This window comes from Hyperolius riggenbachi, unplaced genomic scaffold (assembly GCF_040937935.1).
Source record: "Hyperolius riggenbachi isolate aHypRig1 unplaced genomic scaffold, aHypRig1.pri scaffold_285, whole genome shotgun sequence".
Taxonomy (NCBI): Eukaryota; Metazoa; Chordata; class Amphibia; order Anura; family Hyperoliidae; genus Hyperolius; species Hyperolius riggenbachi.
In genome coordinates, this window is record NW_027152496.1 from 20,001 (window position 1) to 40,139 (window position 20,139).

Here is a 20,139-nt window from a genome sequence, read left to right on the forward strand (position 1 = left end):
CTCTCCTGTCACTACCTCTAGCTGCAGGTGATCTGTCACTCATCTCCTGTCACTACCTCTGGCTGCAGCTGTGCTGTCACTCCTCTCCTGACACCACCTCTGGCTGCAGCTGTGCTGTCACGCCTCTCCTGTCACTACCTCTAGCTGCAGGTGATCTGTCACTCCTCTCCTGTCACTACCTCTGGCTGTAGCTGTGCTGTCACTCCTCTCCTGACACTACCTCTGGCTGCAGGTGAACTGTCACTCCTCTCCTGCCACTACCTCTGGCTGCGGAGGAAGATCGCGGGGAGGAAGACCGTGGAGCCAGGACGGATCTTGGTTGGAGCCAGGACGGTGGGAGCCGGAGGAAGAACGCGGGGAGGAAGATCGTGGACGGAGCGGTTGGAGCCATCGGGCGGTGACAGGCAGAAGGATCATCATCAGTCGTAAGTATGTGTGTAAATATGTATATGTATGTATGTATGTATATATATATATATATATGTATGTATATGTATGTATATGTGTATATATGTCTCATCTGAGGTCTGCTTACACTTTGTTGCCACAATATTATATATCTATATCTCTATATCTATATATCTGTATATCTATCTATCTATCTATCTATCTATATATATATAATTTTTTTTTTCTCACAAAAAGTGTAAGCAGAACTCTGATCAGAATAAAAAAAAAATATATACACACGCACACAGGGGGCAACATAGAGGCACATGAGGTGACACGAGGAAACATAGGGGCACAGGGGGCAACAGAGGCACATGAGCTGACAGGAAGAAACATAGGGGCACAGGGGGCAACATAGAGGCACATGAGGTGACAGGAGGAAACATAGGGGCACAGGGGGCAACATAGGGGCACTTGAGGTGACAGGAGGAAACATAGGGGCACAGGGGGCAACATAGAGGCACATGAGGTGACAGGAGGAAACATAGGGGCACAGGGGGCAACATAGGGGCACTTGAGGTGACAGGAGGAAACATAGGGGCACAGAGGGCAACATAGAGGCACATGAGGTGACAGGAGGAAACATAGGGGCACAGGGGGCAACATAGAGGCACATGAGGTGACAGGAGGAAACATAGGGGCAGCTGTGTTGTCACTCCTCTCCTGTCACTACCTCTGGCTGCAGGTGATCTGTCACTCCTCTCCTGTCACTACCTCTGTCTGCAGGTGAACTGTCACTCCTCTCCTGACCCTACCTCTGGCTGCAGCTGTGTTGTCACTCCTCTCCTGTCACTACCTCTGGCTGCACGTGATCTGTCAGCCATCTCCTGCCACTACCTCTGGCTGCAGCTGTGCTGTCACTCCTCTCCTGTCACTACCTCTGGCTGCAGGTGATCTGTCAGTCATCTCCTGCCACTACCTCTGGCTGCAGCTGTGCTGTCACTCCTCTCCTGTCACTACCTCTGGCTGCAGCTGTGCTGTCACTCCTCTCCGGTCACTACCTCTTGCTGCAGGTGAACTGTCATTCCTCTCCTGTTACTACCTATATGTATAAAGAGGTAATAAATATGCCATTTATCTTTGTGAATTATTTCAACACATTTTGTTCTTACAGATGCCGCAGTGCTTTATGTTCGGCTGTCTCAATCAGACAGGGAAAAAGAAGAACCTTAATACCACCATCATTATGCACCAGTTTCCGACACGTCTGGACCGTATCCTTTCATGGTTACAGGCTATCAACTGGCCATACAGCTTTGTTCAGTTTGTTAGTGAAAAGATTTTAGCTGACAAACGAGGTGATAAGTATCGCTTGTGTTCAGCACATTTTTCTGCTAGCTCATACAGACAGTCAGGAAAAAGTAGATTGAAGGCCGACGCCGTGCCCTGCATACCAGAGAACATGAGAGTAAGGGAAGAGGACCTGGACAAATGGATCCAAAAATTAACAAAAAGGGTGAAGAAAGTTGAAGAAAGCACCATGAATGATGGAGTAAGCAGTAGAACCTCCGAGTCGAGCACCAGTGTGGTAGGACAAGAATGCAGTACTGGGACATGTTGTGCATGTCCCTGCCACCAGCAGGCAATGTATGGAACAACTTCACATGCATCGGTATCAACTCAAACAGCCTCAACTCAAACAGCCGTAGAAGATTTCATTCTTGATGACACAAATGATCCTTCCATACAGGAATTAGCAATGAGGTCATCTAGCATGGATCATTCATATTATTCACGGATACATTCCACACCATGCAAACAGGCTGAAGTTCTTCCAACTGTTATTTTTTCCCCCGTAGCAATATCGGGAGAACCGACGCACACATTAGAGAGTCCTTCCACCACCACAAATGCTCAACCGACCTGTGTTGGAGAGGATTCTTTCACTGATATTCTTACTGCCACTCCATTATCCACTGCTTCAAAGAAAAAGGGGAACAGTTCAATGGATGTCAGTTATGTTCCCGACTGGTCTGAATTGTCTGCAGACCTAATGACACCTGTGCCCTTTACTACTGATGAGACCATGCTTACAGATGCCCCCGAGATGACGACAGAGGAAAACATTGTGAAAGAACGTAAGTTTGTGGTCTTTGAGTCCTGCCTAGACATCCTTTTATCGAAACTCATATGCCCCAAAAAAGACTGTTTTGAATCCATCTTGAAAATTGAAAAGAAGACCCAGGGCACAATGCTGTCTGTTTACAGCACCTGTTCAGAAGGACACAGACAAAAATTGTGGCAAAGTCAACCAAGAGTAAAAAAATTTGCTGCTGGAAACCTAATTCTTGCCTCTGCCATTGTTGTAAGTGGGTCAAGCTTCCGAAAAGTATCAGAGATGTTTGAATTTGCCGGCATTACTTTTTTTTCAGACAATTCTTTTTATCGATATCAGCGGCAATTTATTTTCCCATCAATAGATCATAGTTGGCAGTTGGAAAAAACAAGAGTGAAAGGACTTTTGACAGGAAAACCTCTGTACCTCTGTGGTGACGGGCAATGCGACAGCCCTGGTTATTCGGCCAAATACTGTGTGTACACTTTTTTGGATGTTGTTTCCAGCCTCATTGTGGATTTTGAGGTGGTCCAAGTGACTCAGACCAAATCGTCTGTAAACATGGAGAGGGAGGGGTTCACAATCTCTCTGGACAGGATTAGGCATGACCTAGAGGTTAGAATTGTTGGGACTGACAGACACGTTGCCATTCGACGACTTATGTCGGTGACATACCCAACCATTATTCACCAATTTGATACATGGCATTACTACAAACCTTTGAAGAAAATTTTGGTTGAGACTGCATCAAAGGCCAAAAATAAAGATTTACGGCCCTGGATAGGCCCCATAATAAACCATTTGTACTGGTGCAGTCGAACGTGCCGAGGTGATGCCGAAGTTTTCAGGGCAAAAATGCTGTCCCTGTTACATCATGTTGTCGGTGAGCACGTGTGGAAGGACGGAGACTTAGAACACAGCTGTGAGCACGGTCCTCTCGAGGTTGAGGATAGGGAATTTGATTGGCTGAAAAGAAACACGCCCCCTTTTCTTGCCTTGTCTGAAATTATTACATCGCCAAAACTGAACAAGGACATCCCATATCTGACTCGATTTTGCCAAACTGGAATATTAGAAACCTTCCACAGTATGGCCCTAAAATATAGACAGAAACGAATCCACTACTCTATGGATTCTATGGAGGCCCGAACAAAATTGGCCATTCTGGCTCACAATCGAAATGTGGGGCGGCCACAGGCTGTGGTTACCAATCCAAATAAAAACAGTCAACCTCGAGGCACTCTCCAGACAAGACTAGAATTTCCTCGCGGCCAAAAAAAATGGAGAGGGCGCAGAAAATACGAGCCTATGAATTTTAGTCATGTCTATCCTATTGTGTCCAATGTCTTCCGTATCCTTACGGGTGACCTTCCAAATTCCTGGGTTTCACGCAATATTTCTCTTCCCTCCAATGTGGCTCCAGTGGAGAAACCCAGTAAAGAACAGATCATTGCCTCACAGCTTTCACGATTCCCCACAAGGGACTCTCAGCCTGTTCTAGGTGTTTAGACACATCCTGCAACCAACTTGTTCTCAGGCATGTTTCATAGATATTCTACTGTTTCTCAGGCTTCTTTCAGTGTCAATGCCTATATTCTCCACCAACAGTTCTGTGGACGCTAAAACAGTGTGGTGGTTTGATGTAACCCTGTTGTTCACCGGCCGTTATGTTCTTTGGTACTATTGCCTTGTTACTGTAATTTAAAAACCAAGGTTTGCTAGGAATGGACCCAGTTGGCAGATCTTGTTGATGCTTTTCATTACTTTACCTCAGCCCAGCGGTTCTCAAACTGGGTGCTACTGTGATGTGGTGAGACTGTGTACTACTGCTGATGCTGATTGTTGAGGGGAAAAGGTGTTTCTAAATACTGGTATTGGTTGTGTGTGTGTGTCTGTGTCTCAGTGTATGAGTGTGTCTCTCTCACAATGTGTGTGTGTGTTCTCATGGTTGATAATTTGTCTGTGGGGCAGAGGGTGGCTGTGTGCTTTTTTTTCAGTGAGAAAGGGTTTTGGAAAATTGACTCTTTGGGTGTGTTGGGACCGTGTGCAATTGGTGGCACTAAAAGTTGGTTGGAGAGGGATCGTTCCTATGACTAGTATTCTTTGTGTGTGGTGGGCTTGCTGTATGTGATTATTGCTGACAACAATGTGGGGGAGGGCAAGCTTTCTTTATAACTGATACAAAGTCCTTAGTCTTGTCACAGATTGCCCACAGAGGAGCTGATAGTCGTATCCCTTGGAGTGCCTTCAATGTTTCAAGTAATCAACTGTAAATACCTCTATACTTTTGTACATTTACATAGTTTGCCGCTGAAGCAGAATTGCAAGCACCGTGCACGCTATGCTGTGGTACTGCTTCTACCATGCGCTGGCAACTTGCGCTCACAACTAACTACCGTCCGCGGGTCAAGTGGCTTACTGACGCAATCCACACCCACTTTGATTGGCCCAATAGGCTGCCTGTCAAGTTTTCGGACAGCCTACTGGGCCAATCAAAGTGCTGGGATCACGTCCATTATAGCAACTGGACCCGCAGGGGCTCATGGTGTATTTAGTGGAGCAGCTAATAGTCAGAAGGAGCGTATGAAAGTTGCCAGCACAAGTTAGAAGCGCTACCGCAGCATAGCGTGTGATGTTTTTGCGCTCCTGTCATTGTGGCTGTGCTGCTTCAGCTTCGCAGGTTGATGAATCAACCTCAGTGCCTCACCCAAGACAATTGTATTACTTGTTTGTTTTGCTTGTAAATATGTTTTTTTCCCCAACAGTTCAAGTTTCATATATTCATATTGTTCTTAGTTGTTTTTAAAAAGTTGTACAATGTATGTCTTTCTTGTTTTTTGGGATGTATACTTATACATTTCATTTTCACCTTACAAAGAAACCACTTTGGCTCGGTTCTCCTTTGCAGCAGCCCATTTACATCAGAGCACAAGTCAGTCTTTAGCCTACATTTCTCCCAGGGCGAGGATTTAAAAACTGTGGCCTCCTCTCCCGCCACCCATCCCTAACATAGTTTTGCTCTTTTTATGTTCAATATTGTTCTTCCAGGAATGTTACTGCCGCACAACCTGCAGCCAGAGGTAGTGACAGGAGAGGAGTGACAGTTCACTTGCAGCCAGAGGTAGTGTCAGGAGAGGAATTACAGCACAGCTACAGCCAGAGGTAGTGACAGGAGGGGAGTGACAGTTCACCTGCAGCCAGAGGTAGTGACAAGTCACTGCTCTCCTGTCACTACCTCTGGCTGCAGCTGTGCCATCACTCCTCTCCTGACAGCCAGAGGTAGTGACAGGAGAAGAGTGACCGCACAGCTGCAGCCAGAGGTAGTGACAGGAGAGGAGTGACTGTTCACCTGCAGCCAGAGGTAGTGACAAGTCACTCCTCTCCTGTCACTACCTCTGGCTGCAGCTGTGCCATCACTCCTCTCCTGACAGCCAGAGGTAGTGACAGGAGAAGAGTGACCGCACAGCTGCAGCCAGAGGTAGTGACAGGAGAGGAGTGACTGTTCACCTGTAGCCAGAGGTAGTGACAGGAGAGGAGTGACAGTTCACCTGCAGCCAGAGGTAGTGTCAGGAGAGGAGTGACAGCACAGCTACAGCCAGAGGTAGTGACAAGAGAGGAGTGACGCCTCTCTTGTCACTACCTCTGGCTGCAGGTGAACTGTCACTCCTCTCCTGACACTACCTCCTGGCTGCAGCTGTGCCGTCACTCCTCTCCTGTCACTAACTCTGGCTGCAGCTGTGCCGTCACTCCTCTCCTGACAGCCAGAGGTAGTGACAGGAGAAGAGTGACCGCACAGCTGCAGCCAGAGGTGACGAGAGGCGTGACGGCACAGCTGCAGCCAGAGGTGACGAGAGGCGTGACGGCACAGCTGCAGCCAGAGGTAGTGTCAGGAGAGGAGTGACGGCACAGCTGAAGCCAGGAGGTAGTGTCAGAGAGGAGTGACAGTTCACCTGCAGCCAGAGGTAGTGACAAGAGAGGCGTCACTCCTCTCGTCACTACCTCTGGCTGTAGCTGTCACTCCTCTCCTGTCACTACCTCTGGCTGCAGGTGAACTGTCACTCCTCTCCTGTCACTACCTCTGGCTCTAGCTGTGCTGTCACTCCTCTCCTGACACTACCTCTGGCTGCAGCTGTGCTGTCACGCCTCTCGTCACTACCTCTGGCTGCAGGTGAACTGTCACTCCTCTCCTGTCACTACCTCTGGCTGCAGCTGTGCCGTCACTCCTCTCCTGACAGCCAGAGGTAGTGACAGGAGAAGAGTGACCGCACAGCTGCAGCCAGGGGTAGTGACAGGAGAGGAGTGACTGTTCACCTGTAGCCAGAGGTAGTGACAGGAGAGGAGTGACAGCACAGCTACAGCCAGAGGTAGTGGCGAGAGGAGTGACGCCTCTCTTGTCACTACCTCTGGCTGCAGGTGAACTGTCACTCCTCTCCTGTCACTACCTCTGGCTGCAGCTGTGCCATCACTCCTCTCCTGACAGCCAGAGGTAGTGACAGGAGAAGAGTGACCGCACAGCTGCAGCCAGAGGTAGTGTCAGGAGAGGAGTGACAGTTCACCTGCAGCCAGAGGTAGTGTCAGGAGAGGAGTGACAGCACAGCTACAGCCAGAGGTAGTGACAAGAGAGGAGTGACGCCTCTCTTGTCACTACCTCTGGCTGCAGGTGAACTGTCACTCCTCTCCTGACACTACCTCCTGGCTGCAGCTGTGCCGTCACTCCTCTCCTGTCACTAACTCTGGCTGCAGCTGTGCCGTCACTCCTCTCCTGACAGCCAGAGGTAGTGACAGGAGAAGAGTGACCGCACAGATACAGCCAGAGGTAGTGACAGGAGAGGAGTGACTGTTCACCTGTAGCCAGAGGTAGTGACAGGAGAGGAGTGACAGCACAGCTACAGCCAGAGGTAGTGGCGAGAGGAGTGACGCCTCTCTTGTCACTACCTCTGGCTGCAGGTGAACTGTCACTCCTCTCCTGTCACTACCTCTGGCTGCAGCTGTGCCATCACTCCTCTCCTGACAGCCAGAGGTAGTGACAGGAGAAGAGTGACCGCACAGCTGCAGCCAGAGGTAGTGACAGGAGAGGAGTGACTGTTCACCTGTAGCCAGAGGTAGTGACAGGAGAGGAGTGACAGTTCACCTGCAGCCAGAGGTAGTGTCAGGAGAGGAGTGACAGCACAGCTACAGCCAGAGGTAGTGACGAGAGGAGTGACGCCTCTCTTGTCACTACCTCTGGCTGCAGGTGAACTGTCACTCCTCTCCTGACACTACCTCTGGCTGCAGCTGTGCCGTCACGCCTCTCGTCACTACCTCTGGCTGCAGGTGAACTGTCACTCCTCTCCTGTCACTACCTCTGGCTGCAGCTGTGCCGTCACTCCTCTCCTGACAGCCAGAGGTAGTGACAGGAGAGGAGTGACCGCACAGCTGCAGCCAGAGGTAGTGACAGGAGAGGAGTGATTGTTCACCTGTAGCCAGAGGTAGTGACAGGAGAGGAGTGTCAGTTCACCTGCAGCCAGAGGTAGTGTCAGGAGAGGAGTGACAGCTGCAGCCAGAGGTAGTGACAGGAGAGGAGTGACTGTTCACCTGTAGCCAGAGGTAGTGGCAGGAGAGGAGTGACAGTTCACCTGCAGCCAGAGGTAGTGTCAAGAGAGGAGTGACAGCTGCAGCCAGAGGTAGTGACAGGAGAGGAGTGACTGTTCACCTGTAGCCAGAGGTAGTGACAGGAGAGGAGTGACAGTTCACCTGCAGCCAGAGGTAGTGTCAGGAGAGGAGTGACAGCACAGCTACAGCCAGAGGTAGTGGCGAGAGGAGTGACGCCTCTCTTGTCACTACCTCTGGCTGCAGGTGAACTGTCACTCCTTTCCTGTCACTACCTCTGGCTGCAGCTGTGCCGTCACTCCTCTCCTGACAGCCAGAGGTAGTGACAGGAGAGGAGTGACCGCACAGCTGCAGCCAGAGGTAGTGACAGGAGAGGAGTGACTGTTCACCTGTAGCCAGAGGTAGTGACAGGAGAGGAGTGTCAGTTCACCTGCAGCCAGAGGTAGTGTCAGGAGAGGAGTGACAGCTGCAGCCAGAGGTAGTGACAGGAGAGGAGTGACTGTTCACCTGTAGCCAGAGGTAGTGGCAGGAGAGGAGTGACAGTTCACCTGCAGCCAGAGGTAGTGTCAAGAGAGGAGTGACAGCTGCAGCCAGAGGTAGTGACAGGAGAGGAGTGACTGTTCACCTGTAGCCAGAGGTAGTGACAGTAGAGGAGTGACAGTTCACCTGCAGCCAGAGGTAGTGTCAGGAGAGGAGTGACAGCACAGCTACAGCCAGAGGTAGTGGCGAGAGGAGTGACGCCTCTCTTGTCACTACCTCTGGCTGCAGGTGAACTGTCACTCCTCTCCTGTCACTACCTCTGGCTGCAGCTGTGCCATCACTCCTCTCCTGACAGCCAGAGGTAGTGACAGGAGAAGAGTGACCGCACAGCTGCAGCCAGAGGTAGTGACAGGAGAGGAGTGACTGTTCACCTGTAGCCAGAGGTAGTGACAGTAGAGGAGTGACAGTTCACCTGCAGCCAGAGGTAGTGTCAGGAGAGGAGTGACAGCACAGCTACAGCCAGAGGTAGTGGCGAGAGGAGTGACGCCTCTCTTGTCACTACCTCTGGCTGCAGGTGAACTGTCACTCCTCTCCTGTCACTACCTCTGGCTGCAGCTGTGCCATCACTCCTCTCCTGACAGCCAGAGGTAGTGACAGGAGAAGAGTGACCGCACAGCTGCAGCCAGAGGTAGTGACAGGAGAGGAGTGACTGTTCACCTGTAGCCAGAGGTAGTGACAGGAGAGGAGTGACAGTTCACCTGCAGCCAGAGGTAGTGTCAGGAGAGGAGTGACAGCACAGCTACAGCCAGAGGTAGTGACGAGAGGAGTGACGCCTCTCTTGTCACTACCTCTGGCTGCAGGTGAACTGTCACTCCTCTCCTGACACTACCTCTGGCTGCAGCTGTGCCGTCACGCCTCTCGTCACTACCTCTGGCTGCAGGTGAACTGTCACTCCTCTCCAGTCACTACCTCTGGCTGCAGCTGTGCCGTCACTCCTCTCCTGACAGCCAGAGGTAGTGACAGGAGAGGAGTGACCGCACAGCTGCAGCCAGAGGTAGTGACAGGAGAGGAGTGACTTCAACTGTAGCCAGAGGTAGTGACAGGAGAGGAGTGTCAGTTCACCTGCAGCCAGAGGTAGTGTCAGGAGAGGAGTGACAGCTGCAGCCAGAGGTAGTGACAGGAGAGGAGTGACTGTTCACCTGTAGCCAGAGGTAGTGACAGGAGAGGAGTGACAGTTCACCTGCAGCCAGAGGTAGTGTCAAGAGAGGAGTGACAGCTGCAGCCAGAGGTAGTGACAGGAGAGGAGTGACTGTTCACCTGTAGCCAGAGGTAGTGACAGGAGAGGAGTGACAGTTCACCTGCAGCCAGAGGTAGTGTCAGGAGAGGAGTGACAGCACAGCTACAGCCAGAGGTAGTGACAAGAGAGGAGTGACGCCTCTCTTGTCACTACCTCTGGCTGCAGGTGAACTGTCACTCCTCTCCTGACACTACCTCTGGCTGCAGGTGAACTGTCACTCCTCTCCTGACACTACCTCTGGCTGCAGGTGAACTGTCACTCCTGACACTACCTCTGGCTGCAGGTGAACTGTCACTCCTCTCCTGTCACTACCTCTGTCTACAGGTGAATTGTCACTCCTCTCCTGTCACTACCTCTGCCTGTCAGGAGAGGAGTGACGGCTCGATTGATAAGCCACATCGCTGCCTCATCTACGTGTCAATGAGGGTTGACAAAGGTGGTGTTTTTCCAATTGGAGAATCTAAAAGTGTATATTCAAATAACAGACAATTGAAACAGCCATTTGTGGATCGCCTAACAGGGATCAGAAAGGAATTTTTTCCCATGCTATACTTATATTGTCCTTTTAGTGTGGCATGTGTTTTTTCACCTTTCTCTGGTTCAATTATTATTATTTTTTTTTTTTTAAGGTTTCCATATTTTGTCTATTACATTTTCCAAATTACATTGTAATGACATGTTAGATGGTTTGTGTTAGTGTTCTGAATAAATCTATTAGAAACCCTCAGAATCTGTGTTTCTGTGTATAAATTTGACCACAACATGAAGTGTGTGTGTGTGTGTGTGTACACCTAGCATGTACCATATTTTCCGCCGTATAAGATGCACTTTTCTCCCCCAAAAATGGGGAGAAAGTCCCTGCGTCTTATACGGCAAAGGCAGGGAATCCCCGACTTCCGAACGCCCGCCGATACGAACCGCCGCCACGTCCGGGATTCCCTGCCTGTGTGCGTCCCTGTCTCTTCCTCCTGTCTAACCACCTGTCACTTCTGTCCTCGCCATGGTCCTCCTGCCCTCCCTCGCCTCCTGCCCCCCCCCCCCCCCCCCGTGGCAGTGAAATCAGCTGCAGCCAGCAGCATATAGGCAGCCCCGGGTCCTCGCAGCTAGGTTAGAACGGAGAACAGGGGCCAGCAGGACATGGAGCGGGGACAGAATGCAGAGCAGGGGACAGCGGCACAGCACTAAATAGGTGAGCTTCGGGACTTGGCCGGCCACATGTAGTCAGAACGCGTTCTGTCCGCCCAAAGTCCGAAATTGTGCAGCATTTTGTACATTGGCCGCATCAGGCGGCCACTTCGCATTGTGACCGGCCAGAACCCGAAGTGGCCAGACTTCAGGTCCTGGCCGTAACATATATAAAAGATTCCTGTGTACACATCATATATACTGTCACACTCAGATATGTCAAATACGGGAACTGCTTTATTGAAGCAGGACAAGTAACTATTTTTTGATTGGTTTTCATTTTTGTGGGCTAAACACAGCTATTACTGTATATATAATTTATTAGACTATTATCTGAGAAATAGAACATTTGATCATATTTTCTATTTTAATTACAGTTTAAATTCATTAGGCGTCAGAGTCGGTGCATTCTACTTTGCGTATTGGGAAACCAACAGTATTTAAAAATGATAATACAAATAAAGCTTGACTTTTTATTAGGAAGTAAATAATTGAAAACAATTAGTAATCAAGCATTTCAGCCGCATCAAAATCGTTGCCGTAATAAAACCCCTTGTAAATTCCCTGAGGGTCTGGAAAAGTGTTTCGCACACTTTTTACGGTGCAAGATGGGATTGGACGCTTCCTCCCTTTCCCAAGATAGCCATAAATCCTTGACGCAAAAGAACGATATGCAGTTCTACGGTGTTTCCTGAAAAATAAAATTGTAGTTAATGAAGAGTACACTTCTTTATAAATTAGAAGAGAACTGTAAGGATAGAGATTAGTTACCTGTGATATACATCGGCAGGAGGATGAGTTGTATTGTTCGGATGAGTCCTAAAATGGGCTTCCACAATAATTGGGTTTGTGCAAAGGTGATGAAAGTCTAAGACCCTAACCGAAGTGCCCGGAGGAAACCCAAGCCGATACAGGGAGAACATAAAAACTCCTTGCAGATGTTGACCTGCCTGGGATTTGAACCTGGGACCCAGTGCTACAAGGCAAGAGCGCTAACCACTACGCCAGCGTGCTGCCCATGTCAGCCTCTGATGTGCAAATGCTGCATTCCCGGCACAAGCAGTCCTTATTGGACAACTCAGTCAACATTCATCAAGCTTGTGGACAGAGCTTTACAGTATAGCAAAATATTCAACCACACTCCTAACAAAGGTGTGTGTTCAAACATGGGCATGAAATATCAGCAATTGAATATTTGAAATTTGTACATTATTATACAGTCCACTATTGTAAATTATCGGGTAATTTACTGATATTCTACCATCACCCTCTGTACTTCACACTATGCAATGTGACTATACAATTTGTATACAATCTTACAAACATCCATGTACTATAAACACTGATAAGTTTACTGTGACTTGGATATATATTTTTCAGGTAGTGTCTTATACTACATAAAAGTAGGAAGATTGGAGATTGATTGTACAGTCAGACTGCATACAGTGTGGCCATCCTTTACTCTCAAATGAACTCTCCTCTATCTAAAGCCTAATACACACAATGAGATCTTATTGCTGATTTACTGCCAGATCTAGTATGTCCAGCATGACCATTCTTATTTACAATCGATTTTCCTAAGACGTGAATGGAAAATCGATGGGAAATCAGATCGGCCATGCTGGAAATAGTTGATCTGGCAACACATCTGTCCGGAAAATCTCATTTTGCGTATTAGGTATTAGCCTAATACGAACCACACACACACTACAGCCTGGAGTACGAACTACAATGTAGCCAACCTCTGCTGCATTACTTCTCCCAGCAAGCTGCTATAGATCCGCACATCCACTGCAGCAGCAGCAGCACGATTATTCAATTCTATACAGAACACATCACATAACTGGATGCAACAACAGTTACAACTCACTCCTAGCTCTGCTGAGATGGACCGGTTCTGAAAAGACCAGCTGCCACCATTACAAAAATTAAAATAAGCAGAACAAAAAAAATAATAATTATATCACTGCAGAGTAATACTATTATCTGGTTTGAATAAAAAATAGTTTTCACACAGGACAGCCCCTGCACACACTGAGCATGCACGGGATTTCGGAGGCAAGGGGAGGGAGAGGGGAGGGAGAGGGGAGTGTAGGGGAGTGGAGTTTGCACAGTCTGAGGTGTGGAGATACAGATAAGATTACCTGTGCAATGATTACAAGTAGAACATGGCAGCTCCCATTGTATAACAGCAATAAATATTTTTATACAAATGAAGCTGTTTGCTGCTAGTTTACTGTGTAAACCATCTAAACTTAACTAAACTAAATAAAGACAAGTTACTTGTTATAGTTAGTTTTTCACCTCGGATCCGCTTTAAGACTATTTTGTTCAGATCCATAACATAAAATAAGGTTATAAAACATTAAAATTACAGGTTGAAATGTAACAAAATAGGTACAGAGTTGAGGGGAAGGGGGTGAAGACTTTTGAAAGGCACTGTAGTGTACTGCAGGAGATGTTGGCACTAGATAAATCCTAAATAATAATAAAAATTAAGTGAAATTACAGTTGGTTTCATGCGTCTTTAACGATTGTGTTGGTGTTCCTGTTCTTCAATTTTAGGACACCCAACGGAAAAAGGCAGCCAGGGATTCGCAGAGGTACAGAAATGGGTATATGGTAAGTCCTCGTCCAATAAAAAGGTTAAAAGGTCTTAGACAAAAACTCTCTATTAAAGCAACTGTTCTGTAACAACAACAACAAAAGGCTAACCTGCATAGAAGGCTACAACAGATTTAAATGCAGACCTAGACAAGCTCTAGTTTCTGATGCCAGAGACTATAATGTCATGATTTTGGATGCTACATTGTTTGAAACTGCACCATAACACTAATTAAACTACTAGTCCTATTAACACTAAGCTTAAAGGGTAAGTGTAAAAGTGTTAAATGTATGCATACATTTGAAATCAGCGCGGGTAGACTTGGGCACAGGATACAGCCGGTATATGGCTGATCCTGCTTCTGCACAAGTCCGGGCCATATTAATTACTATTCCCCCTCCAGGCCACCATGGATAGTGGGGGAATAATATAATTTGTCTTCCAGCGATTGCCACAGGCCGAATTATTGTGTTTTTTAAGCAACCTCGGCTTCGTCTTCTGACGGCGCCGACGTTACTCACTGAGCGCAGCTCAGTTGTGATTCCTGTTATAGCCTATGGTGGCGCCGGCTGCACCCAAATCTAGCAGCGCCAAAAAGCACTGCTCCAAAATGGATTCCAAATTGCCCCTGGATCAGTAGTGCAATTGTAATGCACAGCTGATTTTACCCACTGGATACCCTGGCTACCCACACCCTCCTAGCAGCTTGTATACTGTGTAAACTGTGCACCAGCTCTGATAAATATACATTCCTGTGTGACAACTCATAGGACCTTCAAAGGAGCTGTGAGAAATGTACCTGCTACTTTTCTGACAAAGGGCCTGATTCACTATTTGGTGCTAACCTAGTGAGCATGCCTAAAGGCTTTGGGCATGCTAACTAGGGTGCTAAGTACTTAGCAAGCACCAGTGAAAATTAGATTGTGCGCAAAGTCCCACGCGCAAAACTTTGTGCATGCACCTATGCGCCGTTTAGGGCGCATCCAATGCGACCTTATAGGCGCAAGTTTTGTGCGTGAGCACTAATTAGCGCGCACAAACGCGCTTTAGGCGTGATCAGGGGCTTTTATTATTTCTTTATTGTATTTATAAAGCGCCAACATATTACAAGCGTGCTAACAGTTAGGACCGCTTAATGAATCAAGCGCAAAGTGTCCTCTGTACGGTCTACTACTAAGTTAATAGCTGTTATGCTGGGAATACACCATGAGATTTTTGGGCAGATAGATGGCTCGATAGACAATTTCTGACAGGTCCAATCTTATTTTCAATCGTTTTTCTGATCGATTTCTCATAGAAGTGAATGGAAATCGATCAGAAGATTGATCGGAAAATCAATTGGAAAAACGATCGGACAGTAAATCTGCGGAGAAATCTCATTGTGTATTCCCAGCATAAGAACAACTTAACAACAGTGCTGCTCAAAACCGATCCGGGAGACATCCGGATAGTTGCTATCCGGATATCACCCAGGAATTCTGTGCGGGGGGGGTCAATATTACCTGAATGACGTCTTCTAGGCATGTCCCACGGCGCCTCCCATGATGCGCTCCAAGCGCCGGTCACCTGACTACAAACACTTCCTCCTTCAACCCGGAAGGAGGAAGTGTTTGTAGTCAGGTGACTGGCGCTTGGAGCGCATCGCAGGAGGCACCGTGGGACATACCTAGAAGACGTCATTCAGGTAAGATTGACTCCCCCCCCCCCCCCCCCCCCCCGCACAGAATTCCTGGGAGATATCCGGATAGCAACTATCCGGATGTCTCCCGGATCGGTTTTGAGCAGCACTACTTAACAACCTGGGCTCATTTCAAAGGGATTAATGAAAAAGAGATCTCAGACATCCTCCATCACCTCCGCCAGACATCCTGTGTCCTGGACCAACTAAGCACAAACTGAAATGCCCTGATCTGTTTGGTCCAGCATTCCATAAAACAGTCAATTGCTCTCTGCAAGCAGGGAGGTTTGCTACCTCTGCAAAATAAGGAATCATTAAGCCCCTTCTCAAAAAATACTTTCATGGTTCCAGATGCAATGAGCAGCTATAGACCTGTCTCCAGCCTCCCCTTCTTAGGTAAAGTTATTGAAAATGCTGTCTACCTGCAACTAGAAGCCAGGCTCTCAACAAACAACATCCTGGACCCTCTACAATCTGGCTTCAAGAAACACCACAGCTGTAAAACAGCCCTCATCCAAGTTTGCCTTGATCTGCTCAAAGGGGACTGCTCCATCCTAATCCTGTTGGATCTCTCAGTAGCTTTTTGATACAGTTGACCTTGAAATCTTGCTCAACAGACTGCAGGAGTACTGTGGCATCAGTGGCTCAGTCCCAGGGGTGTAGCTAAGGTTTTGGTGGCCCCAAGCAGTCCATAACTTGAGGCCCCCATCCACGAAAGAAAGATGGATAGCCACAACTCAAAACAAAGCAGCGCGTGCAGAGGTGAAAAATGGGCGTGGCCAAAACATGATGTAGGTGGAGCCAAATACTAGCAGTGTCTAGGCTAAATTGCACCCATGGCGAGGGTGTAAAATGCGCCCCCAACATGGAGACAGGTATAGGTGCCCGCAGTATAGGTAGCCAGCTGTAGGTCCCCCCCCCCCCAGTACAGGTAGCCCATATAGTAGCCCCCAGTATAGGTTAGATAGGTAGGTGCCCCCATATAGGTTAGATAGGTTGGTGCCCCCGTATAAGTTAGATAGGTAGGTGCCTCCAATATAGGTAGCCAGTATATTTGCCCCAGTATAGGTTAGATAGGTATATTTCCCCACTATAGATTAGATAGGTATATGCCCCCAGTATAGGTTAGATAGGTATATTTCCCCACTATAGATTAGATAGGTATATGCCCCCAGTATAGGTTAGATAGGTATATGCCCCCAGTCTAGGTTAGATAGGTATATGCCCCCAGTCTAGGTTAGATTGGTATATGCCCCCAATATAGGTATATGCCCCCACTATAGATTAGATAGGTATATGCCCCCAGTATACGTTAGATCGGTATATGCCCCCACTTTAGATTAGATAGGTATATGCCCCCACTATAGATTAGATAGGTATATGCCCCCACTATAGATTAGATAGGTATATGCCCCCAGTATAGGTTAGATCGGAATATGCCCCCACTATAGATTAGATAGGTATATGCCCCCAGAATAGGTTAGATCGGTATATGCCCCCAGTATAGATTAGATCGGTATATGCCCCCATTATAGGTCAGATAGGTATATGTCCCCTCTATAGATTAGATAGGTATATGCCCCCTCTATGGATTAGATAGGTATATGCCCCCAGTATAGGTTAGATAGGTATATGCCTCCACTATAGATATAGATTAGATCGGTATATGCCCCCAGTATAGGTTAGATCTGTATATGACCCCACTATAGATTAGATAGGTATATGCCTCCAGTAGAGGGTGGGCGCAGCGGCGGGGGGAGTGGGGAGAAATAAGTTTTCACTTACCTGCATGGATCCTGCACAGAGCTTCTATCTTCAGCCTCTCCCAGCGTGCGTCTCATCGGTAAGAGCTCCCCCTGTGATGACATGCGGTTACATCATCACAGGGGGCACTGTTACCATAGCGACAGACGCCGGGACAGGAAGTAGATAGAAGCTGTCAGGATCGAGGAAGGTAAGTGGAAACTTCTCTCTCCCCGGTGGTCCGCCTGGTGCCCGCACGCCCGATGCCCGTACTCCATGAGCGAGGCCCCAGGCGTGGGCTTGCCTTGCTTGTATGCTGGCGGCGCCCCTGCTCAGTCCTACAGTGGTTCAGATCTTTCTTGACTGGCAGAACACAGAGAGTATCCCTAGGACCTGTCATGTCAAACCCCACACCTCTAAAATTTGGAGTGCCACAAGGATCAATTTATCCCCTCTGCTATTTGCAATCTAAATGCTACCACTTGGCACAATCAGGGCTGGTGCTACAATGTAGGCAAGGGGGCAATTGTCCCCAGAGTCCATATGGCCCCCCCTCCCCCCAGGCATCTTCCATTTAAAAGGTTTATTTGGCCGGCTGCTGGTACCATCGCGTGTGTAGTGCGGGTGATGGAAGTGAGTCAGCAGTGGCAGGCAGGGGATTGAGGCAGGGCCTCCCTCGAGTGCTTGCCCCCATATGCAGCGCAATGGAAGATACAAGGATATAACTCACCTGTCAGCTTCGCTGGAAAGTTCAGAAAGTCTCCACTTCATGCATTCACACTGTCTCTTCTGCCGCCCTCTAGTGGCGTCTCTCAGTACTGCACCGCTGGAGGAGTCAGAAAGGAGAAGCTGTGACTGTGTGAAGTGGAGAAAACTTTCTGAACTTCCCGCGTCACTGACAGGTGAGTTGTACCCTTGGCTCTTCTGTTGCGATGCCCACCGCTCTGCATATAAGGTTTGCGCAACTTAATCCTGGTGGACACATCTAGCTATCTATATTTGAGGGAGGGGGGCTACCCAATCATGGGGAGAACATCTAGCTATCTATACTGGGATGGGGGGATACCTAATCCTGGGGGATGGCACATCTAGCTATCTACATTGGAGGAGCTGCGTAATTGTGAGGGACACTTTTGGCTATCTGTACTCAGAGCCGGATTAAGGCTAAATGGGGCCCTAAGCAAAAGTAACTGATTTGGGCCCCCCATCATGTCGTAATAGAATCAGAAGATGCAGCTGCACAGCAACATGCCGCACACATCGGGGCAGCCGAGCTACTGGTTGCTATGGGCAACAGCCTGCTTTCCTCTGTGGGTGCACAATGCAGGGAATAGCAGCAGCAAAATGATGAATGGCTGGGACATTTACACTCAGGGGCTGGGGCACCCCTGTGAAGAGGACGCCAGATATCACAGCAGCAGCAGCACTTTCTCCCTGCATCTCCAGCCTGGCAATAGCAGTAGAAAGCTCTGGACACCGCCAAACCGGAAGCCGTTCCCCAGACAGAATTACATAACCACCCCCACCACCGAACAACCGATTTCCTCCCAAACTAGACAGCCACCATGCAGCCTCCATCCCAGTGAATACGATAGTCCAGCAGAGAAGGCAGCCGCAACGGGGGAGAATGACAGCACCAGATGACTCGCATTCACCTATTGCGATCCAAGCAATAGAGGTGCCGACATCCGGAGCCCATCTGTCTCCTCTAGAGTGCTGCCGCTTTGTTACTATTACCAGGGGCGTTCCTAGGGTCCTTGGAGATCGGGGGTACCTGTGGGCACTAAATGGGCGTGGTCATGCAGTGAGTGGGCGTGGCCATGGGTGGGGCCAAACGTACATGAACTTAGCAGTGGTGTAAGCTACAGATAACGGGCCTGCCCATCGAAATATTGGATGGAGCCCCCTGTCCTTTAGATAATTTACGATCAGTATAGGCATAGATCAAAGATGTATACGCACATACAATTTTGACAAGTCACTTATCTATCGCAAAGTGGCAACAGCAATTTAAACTAAATACTGTACAAACGTTTTAACACACACATGAACATTATGGAAAATCCAAGTTGAAAAACTGTGAAGATAAACAATTTCATCCATCCTACTCCTGAAAAAATGTATTCATTTTTTTTAGAACCTCCCAGTTTTATTTTCTGTTTTAAAAAGCTAAAAAAGTAGGTTTAATGCTATTGTCTCATATGATGATTCAGTTTTTCCCATAGTCTCGCAGTTAGCAATCATGTGACCCCCAACAAGACAAATTCAGCAATCATGAGGCCCCCAACAAATCATGAGGTCCCCAACAAGACACATTCAGCAATCATGAGGCCCCCAACAAGACAAATTCAGCAATCATGAGGCCCCCAACATGACAAAGTCGGCAAACATGAGGCCCCCAACAAATCATGAGGCCCCCAACAAGACAAATTCAGCAATCATGAGGCCCCCAACATGACAAATTCAGCAATCGTGAGGCCCCCAACAAGACAAATTCAGCAATCATAAGGCCCCCAACAAATCATGAGGCCCCCCAACAAGACAAATTCAGCAGTCTTGAGGCCCCCAACAAATCAAGAGGCCCCCCAACAAGACAAATTCAGCAATCTTGAGGCCCCCAACAAATCATGAGGCTCCCAACAAGACAAATTCAGCAACCATGAAGCCCCCAACAAGACAAATTCAGCAGTCATGGGGGACATAAATAGACAGCATTTCACATAAATAGGCAGAATGCCCCCTTAATATGGTAGACACCTCTCACCTGGCTTCTGAATTCTCCTGTACTGGTTGCTGTGCCTGGCAATATGGTTTTTGGCTGGATTGGGGATGATGTGTGAGCTGAAAGGCCTGGCAGTGATGCTGTGGCCTGGCTGGCGGTGATGCTGTGGCCGGGTTGGCTGGCGGTGATGCTGTGGCCGGGTTGGCTGGCGGTGATACTGTGGCTGGGTTGACGTTTATGCTGTGGCTGGGTTGTCTGGCGGTAATGCTGGGCTGTGCTAGGCTGGTTGAAGTGAATGCTGGCCTGACTGGTGGTGATGCTGTGGCCCTTTTGA

At 48.4% G+C, this 20,139-nt stretch overlaps 1 protein-coding gene across 1 annotated transcript in view; it reads left to right on the forward strand.

Moving 5' to 3' along the window:
• Window positions 1-20,139, forward strand: part of LOC137543877 (opioid growth factor receptor-like) — a gene marked incomplete at its 5' end in the record, with an annotated part of 89,613 nt that overhangs the window by 19,072 nt on the left and 50,402 nt on the right. Inside the window, one exon of the mRNA XM_068264949.1 lies at window positions 13,623-13,679. Within this exon, the coding sequence (XP_068121050.1) occupies window positions 13,623-13,679 (57 nt within the window). The remainder of the gene's footprint in view (window positions 1-13,622; window positions 13,680-20,139) is intronic.